This window comes from Oncorhynchus kisutch, linkage group LG13 (assembly GCF_002021735.2).
Source record: "Oncorhynchus kisutch isolate 150728-3 linkage group LG13, Okis_V2, whole genome shotgun sequence".
Taxonomy (NCBI): Eukaryota; Metazoa; Chordata; class Actinopteri; order Salmoniformes; family Salmonidae; genus Oncorhynchus; species Oncorhynchus kisutch.
Genome location: NC_034186.2, coordinates 70,955,830 through 70,981,010, shown reverse-complemented (window position 1 = coordinate 70,981,010; position 25,181 = coordinate 70,955,830). Strand labels below are relative to the sequence as shown.

Genomic DNA, 25,181 nt, shown 5'->3' with positions numbered 1-25,181 from the left:
TGGACATGAAGCTAGGTTTAGAGTTGAATCTATGGTTATGGGTAAGATTAGAGTTGAGACAGGGTGAAGACTAATCTACTGTCAAGGTATATTCATAATTAATATAATAAGCTGCACTACCCAAGTGTTTGCTTATTTTGAGTGTTTAACTGTATATTAATTGCATACAGTATAACTTATGTAATGATTCAAAATCTATTTTTAAGACAGCCTTGCATGACATTCCAACAAAACCCCTTAAACCCAGATTACTTGTTTACAAAGCTAAATTTGGCCTTGTGAGCAGCAAAGTTGTGTTTGTCGACTTCTCCAAGAGAATACCACCATGTGAACCACACAGCTGTGTTGCAGTTATGTTGAGGTCAAGATACAGTCTGAACTGCAGAGAATACTGGCCATCTCAAACTGGCAGTTGTAGTGCACTGTACATTTATCACTGTCTCCTGTAAGAAATTCAATCCAATCCAGATGGCAAGAACCTGCACTTAAAAGTACTGAGACTAATGAAAACATATATTTAGCTTTCTGCTGCCTTCAGGGTCAAATTCATACCACACCATGATGGAAAATGCTTTGTCATAATGCTGACCTTGGCAGTGCACCTTTTGCCTCTGATTGGATTTCTCTTGACCAATCAAACAGTTCCATTAAACGGGGCGGCACAACCAATTCTGCATATATACCAGAGGTGCAGATTAACCCCTTTCATCGACAGGATCATACAGCAACCATGATTTCTCTGGTCTTCGTTCTGCTCATTGGAGCCGCTTGTGAGTATAATAATGATCATAGAAAAATAACAGGACTGTGTAATGACACTAACATCACAAATGTGTTTTTTTGACGTTATTAAGAAATATGTTGTTGTTGTTTTATCATAGTGCTATGCTTTTCCATCTCAAAAGCTGAGGTAATATCGTTAAGAATGTGCCTGCTCTCTGTTTACAGTCGCCACGGAGGACGACAAGATCGTTGGAGGGTATGAGTGCAAGGCCCACTCCCAGCCCCACCAGGTGTCTCTGAACTCTGGGTACCACTTCTGTGGTGGCTCCTTGGTCAATGAGAACTGGGTTGTGTCTGCTGCTCACTGCTATGAGTCGTAAGTACACTCCCAAGTGAACTACTAGCAACATATTGAGTCAATAACAACTAGCAACAATTTGATAAGCTTAACTCTTGCGAAACTTGAACTCCACATTCACATGAATTCTCTCTCTTTCAGCCGTGTGGAGGTGCGTCTGGGCGAGCACAACATCAAGGTGACTGAGGGTAGCGAGCAGTTCATCTCTTCATCCCGCGTGATCCGTCACCCCAACTACAGCTCCTACAACATCGACAATGACATCATGCTGATCAAGCTGAGCAAGCCCGCCACCCTCAACACCTACGTGCAGCCTGTTGCTCTGCCCAGCAGCTGTGCCCCCGCTGGCACCATGTGTACCGTCTCTGGATGGGGCAACACCATGAGCTCCAGTGAGTGCAGAACCTGGGTCAAAGGTTACATGTGCCAGTTGGTCATCTTCATGGTGACTGAGTGTGTTTACAGACATAGCAAATGTAGACCTATTATTAAAAACACTCATATCTAACTATAACTCGTTCTCCACCTCCCTCCCTCCCTCCCTCCATCCCTCCTTCTCTCTCCCTCACGCCCCCCTTACAGCCGCTGACAAGAACAAGCTTCAGTGCCTGAACATCCCCACCCTGTCCTACAGCGACTGTAACAACTCCTACCCTGGCATGATCACCAACTCCATGTTCTGCGCTGGATACCTGGAGGGAGGCAAGGACTCTTGCCAGGTACTTACCACACTAACCTCAATTCAGTGGTTCCACTGATGACTTTAGATGTACTTTTTCAATTGATTAGAAATTGATAATGAAATAACCAATTCAAATCACTTGTCTCCCTTTCTTTCTCTCTCTCTCTCTCTCTCTCTCTCCCTTCCTCTCTCTCTCTCTCGATCTCACAATCTTTCTCCCCTTCTTTATCTATCTCTCTCAGGGTGACTCCGGTGGCCCCGTGGTGTGCAATGGTGAGCTTCAGGGTGTTGTGTCCTGGGGTTACGGATGTGCTGAGCCCGGTAACCCCGGTGTCTACGCCAAGGTAAGACATCAAAAAACATCAAAATACATACATCACTGTGATATCCCTTGGTTTCCTGAAGGAAAAAGACATTGAGTCTATAAAACATTGATTGATGGCTCTTATGTTGCCTCCCATTGAGCGTGTCCACTACTGTCTCCCTTCTTCTTCTCTTCCTCTAGGTGTGCATCTTTAATGACTGGCTGACCAGCACCATGGCCACCTACTAAGTCTGATCCTAGCTTCGGTCCTCCAGCATGGTCCCAGAACTCTACAACATCCTGTGCAGTTCAACATCTACCTTTTATACTGGAGATGAAATACTAATGACAAATAAAGCATTTAACATAATTTGAGTTACTGTGTCTATTGCCAAGGTATAAAACTATTTTTTTTTAAATATACTGTAGAAGGTACTTCTTACATGCATGCAGCATAGAACACATGTTCATGAATGTAGTAGTGCAATAGTATGCTCTGTATGTCATCAAAGGAGTGTTGATTACAAGCGGAATGTCTCAATTTGTGTTGGTTTATAAATGCTGTAATTATAACAGCTTAAGCACTTCTAATGTACATATACTGTACATTAGGCTGTTTTTAAGGCTTCAATAAACTATAAGGGTTAAGTCTGAATACACAATGTATGCTGATAATATCAAGAAAGTATTGATCTTCAGTTGACCAATTAGAGTATGTTAAAAGAGGGTCCTACCAGTCCCATTTATTTTTGGCTATCAAGTATACTAAGTGGGAACATATCAAACAAAACTTGGGTTGCAGATTCTCTGGCTCCACAGAATACAGATTATCTGACTGCACAGACTACTCTCTCTACAAATCATTAGGATTATGTTATTTCTTAATTTGGGTGAACTATCCATTTAACCTTGTAAACTGTTAGGAGGAATCATTTCTCACTATAAACATCTTTCTATTGGAAACGTCATAGACATGTTCATATTTTCCGTAAATCCATGTGGCAACATTAATGATTGTTTTTTTGGAGCTATGCCTGTGTAAATGCCAGAGAGAAGTGATCACTTGATGCATAAAAACAGTTACAACTTTGTATTTTCTCCAATGAATCAAAATGAACTAGATTCAGTGAAGAGTGCCTTTTGTCTACACATTTTAAATTGCTACTACAGTATGCTATTAACACATACTGTTGTGTATGTGTGTAACGGATTTCCTCCTCTTCGTCTGAGGAGGAGTAAGGATCGGACCAAAACGCAGTGTGGTTAGTGTCCATATTGATTTATTCAAAAACACAACTGAACACTGGAACAAAATAATAAACGTGAAATATACAAAACCGAAACAGTACCGTGTGGTCAAAACACTCACACGGAAACAAACACTCACACACCAAAAGTGAAACCCAGGCTACCTACGTATGATTCTCAATCAGAGACAACTAATGACACCTGCCTCTGATTGAGAACCATACTAGGCCGAACACAAAAACCAACATAGAAAAACAAACAGACTGCCCACCCCAACTCACGCCCTGACCATACAGTCCAGGCACAGTGTGAATAAGTGAATAAAATAACAAAACTATGGTCAGAACGTCACAATGTGTTCAATAGTGTAAGGCGCCTTTAAGGGGGTTCGAAGGCTGGAACGTCAACTATAATGAAAGTTAAGATCAGACAGAGGCAGCATACAGGAGCGATATAAAAGGTAACTTTAATCTCTATAAGCAACCACCATCTCAATCAGTTCACGTGACAGACAGGAATTTATAGACACAGGTCAGGCATTACCAATCAATGATAATCAATTAGTAATCACACTTACAATAGCTTACTTGTAACCGATTTCACCAACAACTTAAAAACCCACTCATGTAGTAAAAACTCTAAGGGCTCTATTCAATCAGATCCGCTTTAGCAGACATCGGCATAGTGGTTGGTTGTTTTGGTGTTGTTGGAGGTGCAACTGCATTAAAGCTGTCAAATCCACAAGTGGCTCCCAGCCTAGTGGTTAAGATTTGGCTCTCTCACCGCCGCGTCCTGGGTCCGCTTCCTGGTCAGGGAACTGCTTTTTGGGGCTCCCGAGTGGTGTAGCAGTCTAAAGCACTGCATCTCAGTGCTTGATGTGTCACAACAGACACTCTGGTTTGAATCCAGGCTGTATCACAACCGGCCGTGATTGGGAATCCCATAGGGCGGCGCACAATTGGCCCAGATTTGGCCAGTGTAGGCTGTCATTGTAAATAAGAATTTGTTCTTATCTGACTTGCCTAGTTAAACCTGCATTTTTTAGACTACAGTAATTCCTTTACTGATTTTTCTTTAATTATGTTACTGATTTGGTTTTAATCACTTAATCATTCTTAAAAATGTACCCGCTCACAACAGTATCGCTAACGTAATGACTTGAAAGAATAAGCGAATTCGTAAGAAGTATTATAGTCGAACGTGTTTAGAATTTTTACTCTTTGAGATCAAAAGGTGCCATTGGTAACATGAGTTATCGTTTCGAGTTTTTACACATTAATGATGTCCATGTACCTTGTCCATGTAAAGGAATTTTGAAAAGCCACTTTCAAAAGGCCCCAAACTGCACACTATGACACAATACAAAAAGGTAATTCTTTACAGTACATTGCCCTTATTACTGTGTAATTACTCATGTAATTACACTGTATTAAGTATGAATAATTATTCATTATAAATTACTAATCATTATTAAGTATTGAAATTGTTACAGTGAGTTATAATGCACTTACAGCAGTGACCCTAACCCTAACCCTAAATACAATGCACTTACAGCAGTGACCCTAACCCTAACCCTAACCCTAACCCTAAATACAATGCACTTACAGCAGTGACCCTAACCCTAACCCTAAATACAATGCACTTACAGCAGTGACCCTAACCCTAACCCTAACCCTAAATACAATGCACTTACAGCAGTGACCCTAACCCTAACCCTAACCCTAAATACAATGCACTTACAGCAGTGACCCTAACCCTAACCCTAACCCTAAATACAATGCACTTACAGCAGTGACCCTAACCCTAACCCTAACCCTAAATACAATGCACTTACAGCAGTGACCCTAACCCTAACCCTAACCCTAAATACAATGCACTTACAGCAGTGACCCTAACCCTAACCCTAACCCTAAATACAATGCACTTACAGCAGTGACCCTAACCCTAACCCTAAATACAATGCACTTACAGCAGTGACCCTAACCCTAACCCTAACCCTAAATACAATGCACTTACAGCAGTGAGCCTAAGCCCAACTTTAGCCCTAACCCTAACCCTAAAACTAACCCTAACCCTAACCCTAACCCTAGCCCTAGCCCTAGCCCTAGCCCTAGCCCTAACCACAATGCAAAGTACATACAATGCAACAATGGTTAGTAATTATAATACGTGTTACACTGTAATTACAGGAATAATTACACAGTAAGATGGGCACTGTAATGTAAAGTGTAACCATCATGTAAAACATACTACTTTTGTTTTGCATATGAGTTCACATATAAAACATACTGCATGTGATTTGCATATGAGTTCACATATAAAACATACTGCATGTGATTTGCATATGAGTTCACATATAAAACATACTGCATGTGTTTCACATACGTGTTCACGTTCCATAACCTTCTATCAGTTCTAAATATGTTGACTTTCCACTTAAACAGGCTTCTGTCAATTTTAAGGCCCGCCCGAAATCAGAAAAAACGTACCCTTTAGTGAGTCCATTAGCTGCTCCTCCCTGTCACATGCTCTGCATGCGCTCTGCTCATGGTGGCTCTGTGTCTGTGACTATCAAGCAACAGCTCCGCTTGGGCTGCTCTGCACAATGAAGAGACATGAGAGAGCAGTTAGCTGTTGGCTACTTTCTGTCACACTACATTCTTATTTTCTGTGAAATAATCTCTCCTGTCTTATATTTGACGAAGTTGTTATGATCTTAGTGATGTGTCACTACAGCTTTGATCTTAGTGAGATATGACAATATTGAGCAGCACAGCACGAGCAAATGACTCAGCTTCGAAATCTTAGTGATCAATTTATTGATAAGCGAGCCCTGCCTGTACCCTAGCTTCGATGAAAAAACTGCCTTATGTATAATGTCATGGCCTGTCCGGGTTGGAGTTGGGTAGCAGAGCTCTAGGAGTCATTCATCTGGCTAGTGTCGGACTTCTCACAGGCCTTATTAGACAGGAAGGGGATGTCTTCACACTGGAGTTTAAACAGGTTGGACACTTACAGAGACAGCCACACTTTCAGGACCCCCATCAGACCCCCAGTCTCATTGCATCCCATTTTACACTCAGTCTGCATTCACACCAGAGTCAGTGTAAATGTTTCCCCATCCAGACACCACACACATGTCCCCGGCCTTGGGGCAGGCCGTGGGCAGGGCGATGGGCTTGACAAACTTGTTGAGAGTGACAGGGTGGGCCAGCTTCAACAGCATAATGTCGTGGTCCAGGGTCTGGTAGTCATAGCTCTGGAGCCAGTAGATGGTGTCCACAGACAGAGATGATTTGTGAGTGAAAACAGGAGAGAATACATGAAACAGAAAGAAAATATAATGCACTGACGGAGGAAGAGAGGCTTGAGGGAAAAGATAAGTGAATGTGACCTTAGTACTTACATAATCCAGCAGTGGGAGGCAACGATGATCCACTGGTCGTTGATGAGGGAGCCTCACACTCATAACCCCAACGATCCTATTATCCATAGGAGCTGCCACTGAGGGAAAGAAGGATAGGGAGGGAGGGTGAGATGAGAAAGAGAGGAGGATGGAGAGAGGGAGTCGTGTTCAGAAAGCATGACAGGAGGAAGGAGACAGAAGACAGAGAGATGCAGAGGTTAGAGTTAATGCTACAGTATATTATACAAGATGGGCAAATGGGGAGCAATAACCTTTCAGCAAGACAATAACCTACAACAAAAGGCCAAATCTACACTGGAGTTGTTTACCAATAAGATGTTTCTGAGTGGCCAATTTACAGTTTTGACTTAAATCTGCTTGAAAATATATGGCAATACTTGAAAATGGCTGTCTAGCCATGATTCCCAACAAACTTGACAGAGCTTGAAGAATGTTGACAATAATAATGGGCTAATATTGCACAGTCCAGGTGTGTAAAGCTCTTATAGACTTAGCCAAGAAGATTCACAGCTGCTTCTAGATTGTTAACTCAGGGAGTTGAATGCTTATGCAACAACTATATTTTAGTTATACAATTTCTGTGAATCTTTAAATAAAATGTTCCATAGGGTATGAATACTTTTTCAAGGCACTGTAAATGCACTGTAATTTTATCTTTAAAACTGCTAAGTTTTCTCTCTGTGTAACGTTCTGAGTGTAGTGGGTGAGAAGTCAGGCGCAGGAAGCAGAGAGTTCAGGGTAGTGCTACTGTAACGGATGTGAAACAGCTAGCTTAGTTAGCGGTGGTGCGCGCTAAATAGCGGTTCAATCGCGACGTGACGTCACTTGCTCTGAGACCTTGAAGTAGTAGTTCCCCTTGCTCTGCAAGGGCCGTGGCTTTTGTGGAGCTATGAGTAAAGATGCTTCAAGGGTGACTGTTGTTGATGTGTGCAGAGGGTCCCTGGTTCGCGCCCGGGTATGGGCGAGGGGACGGTCTAAAGTTATACTGTTACATTGATGCTGTTGACCCGGATCACTGGTTGCTGCGGAAAAGGAGGAGGTCAAAAGGGGGGTGAGTGTAACGGATGTGAAACAGCTAGCTTCTAAAGTTATACTGTTACACTACTTTAATGCACAACACGGCGAACATAAGCCAACCCCACGAAAACACAGGGCGTATAACAAAACAAACGCCCCAAACACGGGGACTTAAACTGTCCAGCAAAACCCACGAAATGGGAAAACACGTAACCCACAGACGTGCGCACAAGTTACACAAAACAGAAGGTCACAATAATTAATCCCGCACAAAGAACCAGGCGGGCCGGCTGACTAATATAGCCTCCCTAATTATACCCAACTCAAAACAGGTGTACTCAATAAACACATAAGGAGGGGGAGGAAAGAATCAGTGGCAGCTAGTAGGCCGGCGACGACGACCGCCTTCGGTCGGAGTCGTGACACTCTGTCTCATGGCAAAATGTATAGAATTGCAGGAAATGTGCTTTAAAACGGCAACAAAAATCTGCTTTATAGCAAAACATTTAGAATTTGCTTGAAAACTGGAAAACTTTCTCTGCTGATGCCAAGAAGTAGACCTTTAAACTGTTCTTTCCCAGGGCCCAAAACTTTAGCCTGGCCATGTATTGCAGAATTCATAGTAAAAGTCATTGTAAAGGAGTGGTGTTCTGATTATGAGGGGGTCCCTGGTGAATTTGCTAACACAAAAGGGGTTCCCAGCCCCAAATAGTTTGAAAACCGTTGTACTTGACTACTGTATTGTGGTCGGCAATGTTGACAACAGAAAAATGAGACGGTAATTTCATTGAATCAAAACTTCTATGAAGATCCTGACATCATCAATGAAATTAAGAACTATGACAAGTTTATCCAATCAGAGAATGCAGCCAAGGTCAAGGAGGACCTGGATCTCCTAGAGAATGTGACACTTAACATCGCTGTGACAGGGAAAAGTGGGTCAGGAAAGTCCACTTTCGTTAACGCCTTACTTGGACTGGATGGGGACGAGGGAGCAGCAGAAACCAGAGTGATGGAGACCACCATGAAGGCCATTAGATGCTCCCACCCCACCATGACTAATGTGAAAATCTGGGACCTGCCTGGTATCAGCACCCCAAACTTTAAAGCAAAGAATTACATGAAGGAGGTCAAGTTTGAAACCTACGACTTCTTCGTCATCATCGGCACAGTGAGGTTCAAAGAGAACAACATCATGCAGGCCTCAGAGATGAAGAAGATGTTCTACTTTGTCCGTTCGAAGATCGACAATGACATCCGAGCTGAGGCATGGAAGAAGAACTACAGGGAGGAAGATTTGCTCTCCAAGATCAGACATAATTGTGAGGAGAACCTGAAGACCATAGGGAGCCCAAAAGTCTTCCTCATCTCCACCTTTGAGCTGGGGAAGTACAATTTCCAGCAGCTGCTTGACTCTCTCTCTCAAAAAACCTCCCAGAGCACAAGAGGTCAGCCTTGATCCAGTCTCTGCCGGTTTGCTCCAAAGTCATGATTGAAAAGAAGAGGAAGGAGCTTTTCAAAACTCCTTGCGTTGCAGCTGCTGCCACCTCAACCACAGCAGCCGTACCCATCCCTGGCTTCTCAGTGGTCTGTGAGGTTGGTATTATGCAGGCCTCCCTCTGCAGGCCCTTCATAGCCTTTGGACGAGATGAGACTCTCAGAACGTGTCAATAAGCCAGTGGGTGAACTGAGCTCAGCGATGAACTCGCTTCGCTGGGGGGGTCGATGAGAAGGTGGTGGCTGGAATGCTGAGTACAACAGCTATGGTGGCAGCCAAGACCATCGTGGTTGAGTTGACTAGCATACCTGCCATTGGTAGGTTTGGATCAGTGGGGATTGCCTTTGCCACTACATTACACCTTCTGGACAAGGGATTAAAAGAGATGGTGGAGGATGCTAAAGCAATGCTCATGATGGCAGGTGTAGAATGATGTAAAATTATCAAACTGAAAACACCTTGTTCTTCATGGATGCTATAATGGCTGCAAAAACATATCCTACAGGTCAAATGTCTAATCACTTGTATTACCATGACAACCGAGTCAGGAACCCAATGTTTGAGTTTGTTAACTTAGTTATAGCTTTGTTATTAGAATTAGCATCATTATTAGCATTAACATTTTGTTAGCTATAGCATTGTTGTTAGCATTATCATCTTAATTAGCTGTAGCATAGTTATTAGCTATAGTGTTATTATTAGCATTTGTATCATCATTAGCATTAGCATTTTTGAGTGCAAAACAATGGATGCTGTACATACATCTGTTATCAAAAATGTGTTAGCATTTTGATTTGTCTTTGTGACATCTTTTTTCCCCTGCTCTGTACTCTTTATAATTGTCAGTATTTGATTGTACTAGTAACTAGCAGGTGAATGCTTGGGAAATGTAAAGTCGTCTATCAAAAACAATATGTGAGTTCATATTGAAGTAATGACATCTATTTTTATTTGAGATATTTTGTAATTGTATCTACACTGTCACATGCACAGGGTCGCAGATGTTGTTGCAGTGTTCAGTGAAATACTTAAGATTCGAGCTCCAACAGAGCAGGTGTGAATGAAACAATAAAAACAATAAAAGACTAATTATACTGAACAAAAATATAAACGCAACATGCAACAATTTCAACAATTTTATTGAGTTACAGTTCATATAAGGAAATCAGTCAATTGAAATAAATTCATTAGGCCCTAATCTATGGATTTCACATGACTGGGCAGGTGCGTAGCCATGGGTTGGCCTAGGAGGGCATAGGCCCACCCACTTGGGAGCCAGGCCCACCCACTGGGGAGCCAGGCCCAGCCAATTAGAATGAGTTTTTTGCCACAAAAGGGCTTTATTACAGACAGAAATACTCCTCAGTTTCATCAGCTGTCCGGGTGGTTGGTCTCAGATGATCCCGCAGGTAAAGAAGCCGGAAGTGGAGGTCCTGGGCTGGCGTGGTTACACGTTGTCTGCGGTTGTGAGGCCGGTTGGATGTACTGCCAAATTCTCTAAAATGACATTGGAGGTGGCTTATGGTAGAGAAATTAACATGACATTTTCTGGCAACAGCTCTGGTGGACATTCCTGCAGTCAGCATGCCAATTGCATGCTCCCTCAAAACCTGGAACTTGGAATTGTGGTGTGTGACAAAACTGTACATTTTATTGTCCCCAACAATATGTGCACCTGTGTAATGATCATGCTGTTTAATCAGCTTCTTGATATGCCACACCTGTCAGGTGGATGGATTATCTTGGCAAAGGAGAAATGCTCACTAACAGGGATGTAAACAATAATACGCTTTTTGTGCGTATTGGACATTTCTAGAATCGTTTATCTCTGCTTGTGAAAAATGGGACCAACACTTTACATGTTGCATTTATATTTTTGTTCAATATACATTTAGTTGAGATGCATAGCAAGCTGTGCAAGTGGATAAACCTTATGTAACCTACTGTAACCACATGGGCTATCTTCACTTCTTCTCTGTTCACATTTTAAATATTAGAATGGGGAAAAAAATCATAATTAAATGCAAAAAGTCCACTTCTTTGAATATATATGCCAATTAAATTGATAAATGTGACTGAATATAGGCCTATAGTATGGGCATCTCTGTTTTCTCAGTGTTTTGTCAGTACAGAACCTTTTTTATTTCTATATACTTGTTTTAAATATATGCAGTTCTGTCCTTGAGCTATTCTTATCTGTTATTGTTCTGTATTATGTCATGGTTTATGTTTTCTTTGGGCCCCAGGAAGAGTAGCTGCAGCTTTTGCAACAGCTAATGGGATCCTAATAAAATAACAATAACCACCACTCCAGACTGAGGTAGAGATGGGTCGGTACCTCAGAACAGACTATTAGAACAATTATACAGTACAGATTTACAGCAGTTATTTGGCTGGGTATGACATTATCAATTGCACATCAAATCAATCAATCAATCAAATGTATTTATAAAGCCCTTTTTACATCAGCTGATGTCACAAAGTGCTGTACAGAAATCCAGCCTAAAACCCCAAACAGAAAGCAATGCAGATATAGAAGCACGGTGGCTAGGAAAAACTCCCTAGAAAGGCCGGAACCTAGGAAGAAACCTAGAGAGGAACCAGGCTCTGAGGGGTGGCCAGTCCTCTTCTGGCTGTACCGGGTGGAGATTATAACAGAACATGGCCAAGATGTTCAAACGTTCATAGATGACCAGCAGGGTCAGATAATAATAATCAGTGGTTGTAGAGGGTGCAACAGGTCAGCAACTCAGGAGTAAATGTCAGTTGGCTTTTCATAGCCGATCATTCAGAGTTAGAGATAGCAGGTGCGATAGAGAGAGAGTCCAAAACAAGGTAACACGTCCAGTGAACAGGTCAGGGTTCCATAGCCGCAGGCAGAACAGTTGAAATTGGAGCAGCAGCACGACCAGGTGGACTGGGGACAGCAAGGAGACATCAGGCCAGGTAATACTGAGGCATGGTCCTAGGGCTCCGGTCCTCCGAGAGAAAGAGAGAGAGAGAAAGAGAAAGAGAGAAAAGAGAGAGAGATAGAATTAGACAGAGCATACTTAAATTCACACAGGACACTGGATGAGACACGAGAAATACTCCAGATATAACAGACTGACCCTAGCCCCTCGACACATAAACTATTGCAGCATAAATACTGGAGGTTGAGACAGGAGCGGTCGGGAGACACTGTGGCCCTGGCCGACGATACCCCGGACAGGGCCAACAAGGCAGGATATAACCCCACCCACTTTGCCAAAGCACAGCCCCCACACCACTAGAGGGATATCTTCAACCACCAACCTACTACTGTGAGGTTCTGTGTTATACACTATAGCCCTTAACATATCATATGTGATGGAATATTATTTGCTGTTGGCTTGTGTGGGTATATGTGTTATGCAACAAAGCTGACTTGAGACATTGTTAACAGTTTCAGGGCCATGGGCCTTTCTCATGATGGAAAAATACAGAATAACATGAAGACAGGAACTGTGCAATGAGTTGGGGGGGGGCACATTCAGAACGTAGTGTTGCGAGAACAAACAGTCTTTTGTTAGATAACAGGAGCCAGGTGCCTGATAACTGTATATTCTACACAACTACAACGATTGACCGCTGGAGTGCCCGGGGGATGGGACCAGCTCTGCGCCAACAATCAAGGTGAGTCTAAACCACGCCCAGTCTCTACTCTGACATGCCGGCTCGGAAGCAGGAACTACTTCTGTCATCACAGTATATTATAATATCTTTGTCAGGAACAAGTCAGTTCTCTGTTTGCCCTGCGAGGTGTGACAGAGAGCCCGTATATATGAAAATTGCATTTACCACTTTTTGCTTAGCTAATAAAAAATACATAGCATACAATCGGTGACTCAGTGTCATATTTATCCTGATACCAGATTGGAATTGACACAACCCTAACACTACCCTGAGACAAGGCCGAGTATAGCCCACCAAGATCTACCCCATGGCATGAACCTGAGGCGGGTGCCGACCCAGACAGGAAGATCACGTCAGTGACTCAACCCACTCAAGTGACGATTGGAAGAGCGCCAGTAAGCCAGTGACTCAGCCCCTGTAATAGGGTTAGAGGCAGAGAATCCCAGTGGAGAGAGGGGAGCCGGCCATCACGTGTTATGCATTCAACAGACGACAGCAACACTCAGTCCAGCCTTCTAATGGCTTCATGAAACATAGTCCCATCATCTGACTCCACACTGAAATACTGAACTAAAAGTAGCTGTTAGCTAATTGCCAATGTCAGGTGGTCTGTAGCTCTATTTGGCATATTCAATAACAAATATTCATGTTTTTTGTAAGAGTTAGCTAGCTTGTAAAGAAGCTAACTAAAAGTAGCCTACCTTTTCCTGTTTACAAAAATGTGCTCAAATCCTGAAACAACCTTATCTAGCTAGCCTACGGTTTATTATATTTATTATATATTGCTTCACAAATGTATTTGAATTAAATAATACATTTTCATGAACCTTGCTCTTTGCCACTCCAACCTCGGCAACAATGCTGCAAAAATACTAATACTATCTACACCAAGCCATCGAGAGTAAACGGTGTCGGACGAGATAGCTAGCCATTTTTCTGACCATTCAGCAGCATCATTAATATTGATATAAATGTCAATGCAACAGCTAAAACAAATGAAAAGGCAGCTAGTTAGCTGTCATGGGTACCTGCTTCTATAAACCAATGAGTTCTATTTTAGGCCTTGGCATCAGCAGATGCTCGTTGGCACTCTCGAGCAGTGTGGGTGCAATAATTGAATAACATGGATCATGCGACGTGTCCGGTCTGGTCAGCATGTTAGGTTTTCTCAGCTATTGTTTGCTAAAATCCACATTACCTTTCACTGGGTTTATACATATATAGAACCTTCTTTAGTAAAGGGTTATTTAATCTTGTCAAATCAAATAAAAGTTTATTGGTCGCGTACACAGATGTGCAGATGTTATCGCAGGTGCAGCGGAATGCTTGTTCCTAGCTCCAACAGTGCAGTAATACCTTACAAAACACAAAACAATACACAAATAATCCAAAAAGTAAAAAGAAATAAATATCGGCCAAAGAACCATGAAGTTTGCCAATCCATAAAACAATCCATAAAACAATCCATAAAACCCCAAATAACCCTTTTTTCTAAGATTGCACAATGCATCTATATTACATAAATGGATAGTTCCGCATGTGATGGATGTTTGTGTGTTATTAATTTAGCTAATTATGGGTTGTCAGGAGCAAGATGTCTGATGAAAACTTATATGAGGATCTTGACATCGTCAAGGAAATGAAGAACTACGAAAAGTTTACCCCGACAGAAAATGCAGCCAAAGCAAAGGAGCACCTGGATCTGCTGGAGAACGTGACCCTTAACATTGCTGTGACAGGGGAGAGCAGGGCGGGAAAGTCCACCTTTGTTAATGCCTTACTTGGACAAAGGGGCAGTAGAAACTGGAGTTGACCAAGACCACAATGAAGCCCATTAGATACAGCCATCACACAGTGCCTAATGTGAAATTCTGGGACCTACCTGGTACCGGCACCCCAAACATTAAAGCAAAGAAGTACCTGAAGGAGGAAAAGTTTAAAACCTCATCATCATCGGCACAGTGAGGTTCAAAGAGAACAACATCATGCTGGCCAAAGAGATCCAGAATATGAAGAATATATTTTACTTTGTCCGGTCGAAGATTGACAACGACAGCCGAGCTGAGGCATGGAAGAAGAACTACAGGGAGGAGGATTTGCTCTCCAAGATCAGACAGAATTGTGAGGAGAACCTGAAGACCGTAGGGAACCCCAAAGTTTTCCTCATCTCCACCTTTGAGCTTGGGAAGTACGATTTCCAGAAGCTAATCTACTCTCTGGAGGAAAACCTCTCAGAGCACAAGAGGTCTGCCTAATCCAGTCTCGGTTTGCTCAATAGTCATGATTGAAAAGAAGAGGAAATATCTTTTCAAAACCTGGTGCCTCCACCACAGCAGCCGTACCCATCCCTGGCTTCTCAGTGGGCTGAGAGATTGGTGTTATGCAGGCCTTCTTCCACAAAGCATTCATAACCTTTGAACTAGATGAGAAATCCCTCCAGAGACTCAGAACGTGTCAACAAGCCAGTCGGTGAACTGAGCTCAGCAGTGAAGTCTCGCTTCACTGGAGGAGTTGATGAGAAGATGGTGGTTAGAATGATGCATACAGCAGTCATGGTGGCAGCCAAGGCTATCGAAGCTGTGTTGACCACTGTTGTTTTTAGTTTTGGTGCAATGGGGATTGCTTTTGCCACTACATTACACCTTCTGCACGAGGGAATAAAAGAGTTGGCGGAGGATGCTAAAGCAGTGCTAATGGCGGCAGGCCTGGAATGACAAAAAATGGTCAGACTGAAAACACCCTGTTCTTCCAGGTGGATGTGGTTACAATGGCTGTACTTTAGATACAGATTTTCACAAGTCAGATGTCCGATTCATGTCTGATCACTTTTGTTACCATGACAATATGAATAGAGCCATGAACCCAAGGTTTGTGTTTGTTTAATTAGTTCTAGTGTTGTGCGTAGAGTTAGCATCATTATTCAAATGATCATTGTTAGTAGCTATAGCATCATTATTAGCATTGCATCATTATCAGCATTAGCAGTTTGTAGTGCAAAACAAAGGAGGCCATACATCTGTTAGCATATGTTTGTTAGCATGGTTACTTTTCCATTTAATTTGTCTTTGCCATCTAATTTCCTGCTCTGTACTCTATACCATTGCCACTATTTGATTGTACTAGTAACTAGTAGGTGGGTGCTGAGGAAATGCCAAACAGTGGAAGAGTTCCTTTGTTAGCATGCTTCTTTGTGTCATCTAATTTTCAATGATTAAATTATTTGATGTGACTGTAAATATTCTAGTAATCTACCCTGTTATCTAAATCATTGATTGTTTGTGTATTTTTTTTATTGACACAAAGAATTGTAATAAAAAACACAAACATACATTAGTGAAGTCAAAGATGCCATTTTATTGACTAGATTAGTCTCTTTGTCTTCCTGCATGTAACAACATCAGCCTTCTATCTCCCTCTACTTCATCTTCTTCTTCTTCTTCTTTCTCTCGCTCTCGCTCTCGCTCTCGCTCTCGCTCTCGCTCTCGCTCTCGCTCTCGCTCTCGCTCTCGCTCTCGCTCTCGCTCTCGCTCTCTCTCTCTAGTCTGGTGTGGAGGGTACAGGCTAGTAGTTGGTGATGATCTCGTGGATCCAGGGCAGCAGGGCACAGACCTTGGTGTAGACACCAGGATAGTTGGGCTGGGCACAGCCAACACCCCAGGACACGATGCCATGCAGCTCTCCGTTACATACCAGGGGACCGCCGGAGTCACCCTGAGAGAGAAACAGAGGGGGGAGAAAGATAATGAATTAATATATAAATGAATAAACAAACAAATGAAATGTTCTGTTTGTGAGGTTGCAGGGGTATTCTTCATACCTGACAGGCGTCCTTGCCTCCCTCCAGGTAGCCGGCACACACCATGGTATCAGTAATCTGGCCAGGGTAGGACTCGTCACAGGCCTTCTTAGACAGGATGGGGATGTCCACACACTGCAGGTTAAATGGGTTGAACACTGACAGAGAGAGAGACAGAGAGACCGATGAGAGACAGAGAAAGAGAGAGAGAGACACAGTTGGGGAGAGAGAGAGAGACAGAGAGAGAGAGAAGGTTGGGGGGAGAAAGGGGGGGGGGGTATACAGTAAGTGGTATTCTTAGAAGTAGCTACCCTCTCAAGTAAATTGACTTGCTGATTTCCCATCAAAATGTAGACCTAGCGTGAGCTATAGTTTCAAGAAAAAGTATTTTTAGTTGATTACATTCAATAACCCATATTTTCTCATCCCAATCTCATCCTCATTCCACCCCATCCCATACTACAACCCATCTACATAAATACCAGAGTCGGTGTAGATGTTTCCCCATCCAGACACCACACACATGTCCCCGGCCTTTGGGCAGGCCGTGGGCAGGGCGATGGGCTTGACAAACTTGTTGAGAGTGACAGGGTGGGCCAACTTCAACAGCATAATGTCGTGGTCCAGGGTCTGGTAGTCATAGCTCTGGTGCCAGTAGATGGCGTCCACAGACATGTACTGCTCCGTTCCTTCGTGCTGCCAGATGTGGTGGTCACCCAGGATAGCGAGCTGACTCCAAGGACTGGAGGGAGGGAGAGAGAGGGAGAGAGAGAGAGAGCAAGAAGGAGAGAGTGAGAGAGTGAGAGAGTGAGGGAGAGAGAGAGAGAGAGAGAGGACATGATTTATGAAGGAGAGCAGAAAGGGATGAAGGTGAAGAAGTGGAGAGAGGAAAGCAGAGAAGACAAGAAGGAGAGAGGGGAAGACAGAAATTGAAGACAGATGGAAAATTGGAGAAGGGAGAGGAGAAAAAAATAGAAACCTTTACATGAAGAGGCCTTTGGGAGACACAGTGAAGGGAAAAGATGGTTGACAGTGACCCTGCAGTACTCACTTCATCCAGCAGTGGGCGGCAGAGATGATCCACTGGTCATTAATGAGGGAGCCGCCACAGAAGTGGTAGCCGATGTTAAGAGAGGCTTGCCAGGGCTGGGAGTGAGCCTCACACTCATAACCCCCCACGATCCTGTCATCCATAGGAGCTGCCGCTGAGGGAGGGAAGGAGTGGAAGGGAGAGGGAGGGTCAGTGGAGAAAGAGAGTAGGATGGAGAAAGGGAGTAGTGTTCAGAACGCATGACAGAAGGTAACAGAAGACAGAGAGATGCAGAGGTTAGAGATAATGTTATATTATACAAGATGGGCAAAAGGAGAACATTAAGCTGATGTCCACATTGTCTGTAAAACATGTGTGTCTCTATGCGTGTCTCTCTGCGAGTCTCTCTGCGAGTGTCTCCACGCGTGTCTCTACGCGTGTCTCTACGCGTGTCTCTACGCGTGTCTCTACGCGTGTCTCTACGCGTGTCTCTACGCGTGTCTCTATGTGTGTCTCTGTGTGTGTCTCTGTGTGTGTCTCTGTGTGTGTTTGTTACCTGCAGCCCCCAGGAGTGTGAGTACAATCAGGCCAATCATCGTTGTGCTGAGACAAGTCTTCATTCACCAGACTGGACATGTGCACTCTGCGATTCTCTACATTTATACCTTCATCTCGACTGATATCCCTCCAACCTGTCCTGCCCCCTTTCCAAGTCTCTCATGCCTGATGCCCCACCCCAAACTCTCCTGCCCCATCATGCCTCATCTTATCACAAACTCCCCTTATATTCTACCAGGTACTCAGAGCATGCGTTTATCCCATTCCTCACGCCAATTTCATCATGGCGTTTGAGACATTTTGTTATTGGAATAAGTCACAGCTGCAGCTGTCTCAACCTTGGGACTTTGGACAGAAAGTGTTTCATGTTGAAACAGTTGTGCTGTTGGCCAGATTGTCAGAGTGGTAGGATCATTGAGACCTCTTGCAACACCTCAAAGAAGTGGGGAAAAAGGTTGTTGTAATTTTCAGGTACTAGTTCTAACATCACAGGTGGCCATTTCTCTCACAGCCTCTGGCCTATATTCAAGGGCATACTAAGTGTACTAAAGAATAGTTGCAGAGATAAGGAAGGCTCTATGAGTAAAATTTGAATAGAACCAGACAGAATGATGATTTGCACATTTAAAATGTTATGCAATCAGTACATTCAATAGAATAATTGGTTGTTCTGTAAGATGCAACATTGGAAAGTGAATAGGCATTGTGGGATGAGCACGGGCTGTTAAGTAGCCGTGGTCCTTTTGATACTGCATATGGCCAACCATGGGTACATGTCCTTATGTGCCACATGCCACTTAAAAAGGCTAAATGTCTGTCACATTCAGTTTGCCAGCTACTGGTTAATCATCAGTTAGGTGTACAGTCCCCTACGTATTTATTTGGGCAGTGCAGATAAAAATGTTAATTTGGCTCTATACTCGAACATTTTGGATTTCAGAACAAATGTTTTATACACTACATGGCCAAACGTATGTGGACACCCCTTAAAATTAGTGGATTTGGCTCAGCAACACCCGTTGCTGACAGATGTATAAAATCAAGCACACAGCCATGCAATCTCCATAGACAAACATTTGCAGTAGATTTGCCCGTACCGAAGAGCTCAGTGACCTTTAACGTGGCACCATCATAGGATGCCACCTTTCCAACAAGTCAGTTCGTCACATTTCTGCCCTGCTAGAGCTGCCCCTGTCAACTGTAAGTGATGTTATTGTGAAGTGGAAACCTCTAGGAGCAACAATGGCTCAGCTGCAAATGGCAGGCCACAAAAGCAGGTGTCCACATACATTTGGTCATGTAGCGTATGAGGGAACAGTACAGACTTTCACCTTTTATTTTAGCGTGCTTTCATACATATCTGTTTTACCATTTAGAAATGAATGCACTTTTTGTATCTAGTCACCCCATCACTTATAGTGTATTTAATTTAATCAAACGTTTGGTCCCATACTCCTAGCACACAATGACTACATCAAGCTTATGACTCTACAAACTTGTTGGATGCATTTGCAGTTTGTTTTGGTTGTGTTTCGGATGATGTTGTGCAAATGGTAAATAATGTATTGTGTCATTTTGGAGTCAAGTCAGTTTTATTGTAAGTAAGATGTTCCCGAACACTTCTACATTAATGTGGATGCTACCTTGATTACAGATAATCCTATTACTAGCCTATTCAACCTCTCTTTCGTATCGTCTGAGATCCCCAAAGATTGGAAAGCTGCCGCGGTCATCCCCCACTTAAAAGGGGGAGATACCTTAGACCCAAACTGTTAAAGACCTATAGCCATCCTGCCCTGTCTTTCTAAAATCTTTGGATGCCAAGTTAATAAACAGATCACCGACCATTTCAAATCCCACCGTACCTTCTCCACTATGCAATCTGGTTTCCGAGCAGGTCATGGGGGCACCTCAGCCACGCTCAAGGTCCTTAAACAATATCATAACCACCATTGATAAAAGACAGTACTGTGCAGCCGTCTTCATCGACCTGACCAAAGCTTTCTACTCTGTCAATCACCGCATTCTTATTCTTATGACTGCCTTGCCTGGTTCACCAACTATTTCTCAGATAGAGTTCAGTGTCTCAAATCGAAGGGCCTGTTGTCCGGACCTCTGGCAGTGTCTATGGGGGTGCCTCAGGGCTCAATCTCAGGCCGACTCTTTTGTCTGTATATATCAATGATGTCGCTCTAGCTGCTGGTGATTCTCTTACAACACCATTCTGTATACATCTGGCCCTTCTTTGGACACTGTGCTAACTAACCTCCAAATGAGCTTCAACGCCATACAACACTCCTTCGTGGCCTCCAACTGCATTTAAATGCTAGTAAAACTAAGTGCATGCTCTTCAACCGATTGCTGCCCGCACCCTCCTGCCCGACTAGCATCACTACTCTGGATGGTTCTGACCTAGTCTAACCTGTCTGGTTAGACTGGAAACTCTCCTTCCACATTAAGCATCTCCAATCCAAAATTAAATCTAGAATCGGCTTCCAATTTCGCAACAAAGTCTCCTTCACTCACGCCGCCAAACATAACATCGTAAAACTGACTATCCTACCGATCCTTGACTTCGGTGATGTCATTTACAAAATAGCCCCCAACACTCTACTCAGCAAACTGGATTTAGTCTATCACAGTGCCATCCGTTTTATCACCAAAGCCCCATATACTACCCACCACCGTGACCTGTATGCTCTCATTGGCTGGCCCTCACTACATATCCGTTGCCAAACCCACTGGCTCCAGGTCATCTATAAGTCTTTGCTAGGTAAAGCCCCCACCTTATCTCAGCTCACTGGTCACCATAGCAACACCCACCCTTAGCACGCGCTCCAGCAGGTACATTGCACTGGTCATCCCCAATGTCAACACTTAATTTGGCTGCCTTTCCCTCCAGTTCTCTGCTGCCAATGACTGGAACGAATTGCAAAAATCGCTGAAGCTGGAGTCTTATATCTCCCTCTCTAACTTTAAGCATCAGCTGTCTGAGCAGCTTACCGTATTGCATTAATGCTAAATGGTAATTATTTTCGCCTCTAGGGCCTATTTATTGCCTACCTCCCTACTCTTCTACATTTGCACACACTGTACATAGCTTTTTCTATTTTTCTTTTATTTTGTGTTGTTGACTGTACGTTTGTTTATGTGTAACTCTGTGTTGTTTTTGTCGCACTGCTTTGCTTTATCTTGGCCAGGTCGCAGTTGTAAATGAGAACTTGTTCTCAACTGGCCTACCTGGTTAAATAAAGGTGAAATAAAAAATAAATAAAAAATAATGAATGAATAATGATGTTACAGATGGACAAAGGTCATGCTCCCAAAACATGCTAACCTCTCACCATTACAAATAACAGGGGAAGCTAGGATTTTCTTGGAGTTATGATATTCATGCATCTGTAACTTTATCACTCATCATTATTCAAGATTCATTCATGGTTATCATGGTAACATCCACATCAATGTAAAAGTGTTCAGAAACATATTCTATTCTTATTAACAATAAAAGTGACCCTAAAATGACAATACATTATTTACCATTCATTTCTACTGGGCACAAAATAATCTGAAACACAACCAAAACAAACAGCAAATGCACCCAACAAGTTTGTAGAGTCACAAGCTTGATTTAGCAGTGGTGGGAAAAGTATTACATAGTCATTGAGGTAAAGTACAAAGACAAAGAAAATGCTATACATGAAATTCCGTATATTAAGCTAATCAGATGGCACACTACAACACTCTCAATACTTCTGACACCTTCAAATGGGATAGATAATAGATACATAAAGTACTATCATTTTGAAATGGTAAAACAGATATGTATGAAGCACCCTCAAATGTAAGGTGACATTCTGTTCTGTCGGTTTATATAAAACATGTGATCTCAAATCCAAAATGCTGAAGTATAGAGCCAAAATAATAGTTTTAGCATCACTATCCAAATAAATACGGAGGGGCGTGTATGTTGCGAAGTGCATGCAGGTGCATTAAATAAAATATTGTGGCCCTTGTATGCTTGTATGTTTAGGGATAAGGCTGAGTAAGGGGAGGGGGAGGTGATTAGGGTGGTCAGTGGGGTAGAGTGAATGTTGTGAGCACATGGGAGGGCAGTGCAGATAGTGTGTGAGGGGTAGGGGAGGGCAAATAGGGTGTGAGGGGTAGGGGAGGTAAGGTAGACTTTGATGGGGGGGGGGCAGATAGGGTGTGAGGGGTAGGGGAGGTAAGGTATGGGTGTGAGGGGTGGGGGAGGGCAGATAGGGTGTGAGGGGTAGGGGAGGTAAGGTATGGGTGTGAGGGGTGGGGGAGGGCAGATAGGGTGTGAGGGGTAGGGGAGGTACGGTAGACTTTGATGGGGGGGGGCAGATAGGGTGTGAGGGGTAGGGGAGGTAAGGTATGGGTGTGAGGGGTGGGGGAGGGCAGATAGGGTGTGAGGGGTAGGGGAGGTAAGGTAGGGTGTGAGGGGTGGGGGAGGGCAGATAGGGTGTGTATAAATAAAGTCCATGTGTGTGTCCAGGTGTCTTTGATCAGCCAGTGTTCACCGGACAGACAGACACCATGAGACTGCTCGCTCTGATACTGCTGGTTGGAGCTGCTGGTAATTAAACACACACACACATACAGTACTTTAATATACTCTACCAATTATATATCACAAACTATTCGTAGGGAATATTAATCTTACATATAGCTTATAAGAACTTTCAACGTTTTTACCCAACAGGCTGTTTCTATGTGAGGTAGAACAATTCTGATTAATACTATTCAGAATGCAACAATGTCCTCATCTCTCCCCTCTTGTGACCACTCTCTCTGTATGGTGTCTCTCTCTGTGTGTTTCAGCGGCAGTGCCCCGTGAGGATGGTAAGATCATCGGTGGCCAGGAGTGTGAACCTCACTCCCGACCCTGGATGGCCTCCCTTAACTACGGGTACCACTTCTGCGGAGCCGTGCTCATCAATGAGCAGTGGGTGCTCTCTGTCGCTCACTGCTGGTACAAGTGAGTAAGGGTGGAGGGCAGGGGAGGGAAAGGGGGATACCTAGTCAGTTGTACAACTGAATGCATTCAACTGAAATGTGTCTTCTGCATTTAACACAACCCCTCTGAATCAGAGAGGTGCGGGGAGCTGCCTTAATCGACATCCACGTCTTCGGCGCCCGTGGAACAGTGGGTTAACCGCATTGCTCAGGGGCAGAACAACAGATTTCGGGCCAATATGGACCAAAAGGAGGGCTCTTCTATGTCTTCCGCAGTGTGACACTGAATCTTATCAAACTGACATGAAGTTTCTCTGTAATTAGAGTTGTATCACCCTGTCTTTCCCTTTGTCCTCTTCCTCCTCTCCTTCCTCTGCCCTTTCTCTCCTTCGTCCTCTTCCTCCTCTCCTTCCTCTGCCCTTTCTCTCCTTTGTCCTCCTCTCTCAGCCCCTACGCTATGCAGATCATGCTTGGAGAGCACAACCTGCGTGTGTTTGAGGGAACTGAGCAGCTCATGAAGACTCAAAACATAATCTGGCATCCCAGGCAAGCTACACCCACACATCACTTTAGGGAAGCCATTTTATAACAACCGAACCGAGGCTGAAAGGGGTTTTATCACATTACATGATTCAATAAAAATCCCTTGGCCTCTCTCTCTTCTCTCTGTAGCTATGACTACCAGACGCTGGACTATGACATGATGCTGATCAAGCTGTTCCACCCTGTGGAGATCACTGATTATGTGAAGCCCATCCCGCTGCCCACCAGCTGCCCATACGCAGGCCTCCCCTGCTCTGTCTCTGGCTGGGGCAACATTGCCACTGGAGAGGAGGGTGAGACGGACCAAATACCCCTGCACTTTACCTTTACAAAACTATAACCACAGAAATTACACCCAAACACACTATACCAAACCAACTTTACCAACATTAATTATACCCTCAGTACTTTTATCCACACACACTCTAACAACACACGCCTCACCCGGAGAAGAGGTATGACTACGGATAAATGATATTAAATAACTAAATCTCCCTGCCTTTTACTTCCTTCTCAGTAAACATGCCCGCCCGTCTGCAGTGTCTGGATGTGCCCATACTGGAGGATGAGAAGTGTGAGATGGCCTACCCTGGCATGCTCACCCGCAGGATGGTGTGTGCCGGATACATGGACGGAGGCAGAGACGCATGCAACGTACGTACAGTATATGACACCTTTTTGATGAGACCGTTTAGTCATTTATAAAACACAGTGGTACATATTAGGATCCCCTTGAATTGATTTCTTACCTCTCTCTCACTCTCACACTCTCTCTCTCTTTCTCTCTCCCCTTCTCTCTCTCTCTCTCTCTCTCTCTTTCCCCTTCTCTCTCTCTCTCTCTCTCTCTCTCTCAGGGGGACTCTGGCAGTGGTCTAGTGTGTTTGGGTGAGGTTCATGGCCTGGTGTCCTGGGGTCAGGGCTGTGCCGTGCCCGGATACCCCGGAGTCTATGTCAAAGTGTGTGAGTTCCTCCCCTGGATCGATGAGACCATGAAGGCCAACATGTAACACCACTAGCTGCTTTCCTCCCTGTCTCTCAGACCTCCACTCCTCTAAACTCTTCCTCCCTGTCTCTCAGACCTCCACTCCTCCAAACTCTTCCTCCCTGTCTCTCAGACCTCCACTCCTCCAAACTCTTCCTCCATGTCTCTCAGACCTCCACTCCTCCAAACTCTTCCTCCCTGTCTCTCAGACCTCCACTCCTCCAAACTCTTCCTCCCTGTCTCTCAGACCTCCACTCCTCCAAACTCTTCCTCTCTTTCTCTCGTTCTCCTCCAAGTTTGATACTAAAGTGGAATCAGCACAGAGTGTAAGCATGTCAAACACAATAAAGCCTGAAGTTACACTATCTTCCGTCTGTCTGT

General features: G+C 43.8%; 2 protein-coding genes across 2 annotated transcripts; one reads left to right on the top strand and one right to left on the bottom strand.

The window, feature by feature from the left end:
* The first annotated feature begins 636 nt into the window (after window positions 1-636).
* Window positions 637-25,165, top strand: LOC109881778 (uncharacterized). Its single transcript, XM_031838103.1, has 15 exons — window positions 637-770; window positions 949-1,099; window positions 1,223-1,473; window positions 1,664-1,800; window positions 2,006-2,107; window positions 2,269-2,314; window positions 8,569-9,148; window positions 14,499-14,707; window positions 14,874-15,156; window positions 22,798-22,895; window positions 23,141-23,297; window positions 23,723-23,821; window positions 23,948-24,111; window positions 24,336-24,472; window positions 24,673-25,165. The coding sequence occupies exons 1-15, from the start codon at window positions 731-733 to the stop codon at window positions 24,823-24,825; spliced, it is 2,607 nt and encodes an 868-aa protein (XP_031693963.1). The 5' UTR covers window positions 637-730; the 3' UTR covers window positions 24,826-25,165.
* On the bottom strand, window positions 16,246-18,493 carry LOC109881777 (trypsin-2). Its single transcript, XM_020473890.2, has 5 exons — window positions 18,294-18,493; window positions 17,759-17,912; window positions 17,190-17,449; window positions 16,729-16,865; window positions 16,246-16,622 (listed from the first exon to the last, which is right to left on the bottom strand). Exons 1-5 carry the CDS (start codon window positions 18,355-18,357, stop codon window positions 16,473-16,475), a joined length of 765 nt encoding a protein of 254 aa, XP_020329479.1. The 5' UTR covers window positions 18,358-18,493; the 3' UTR covers window positions 16,246-16,472.
* Window positions 25,166-25,181: the final 16 nt, after the last annotated feature.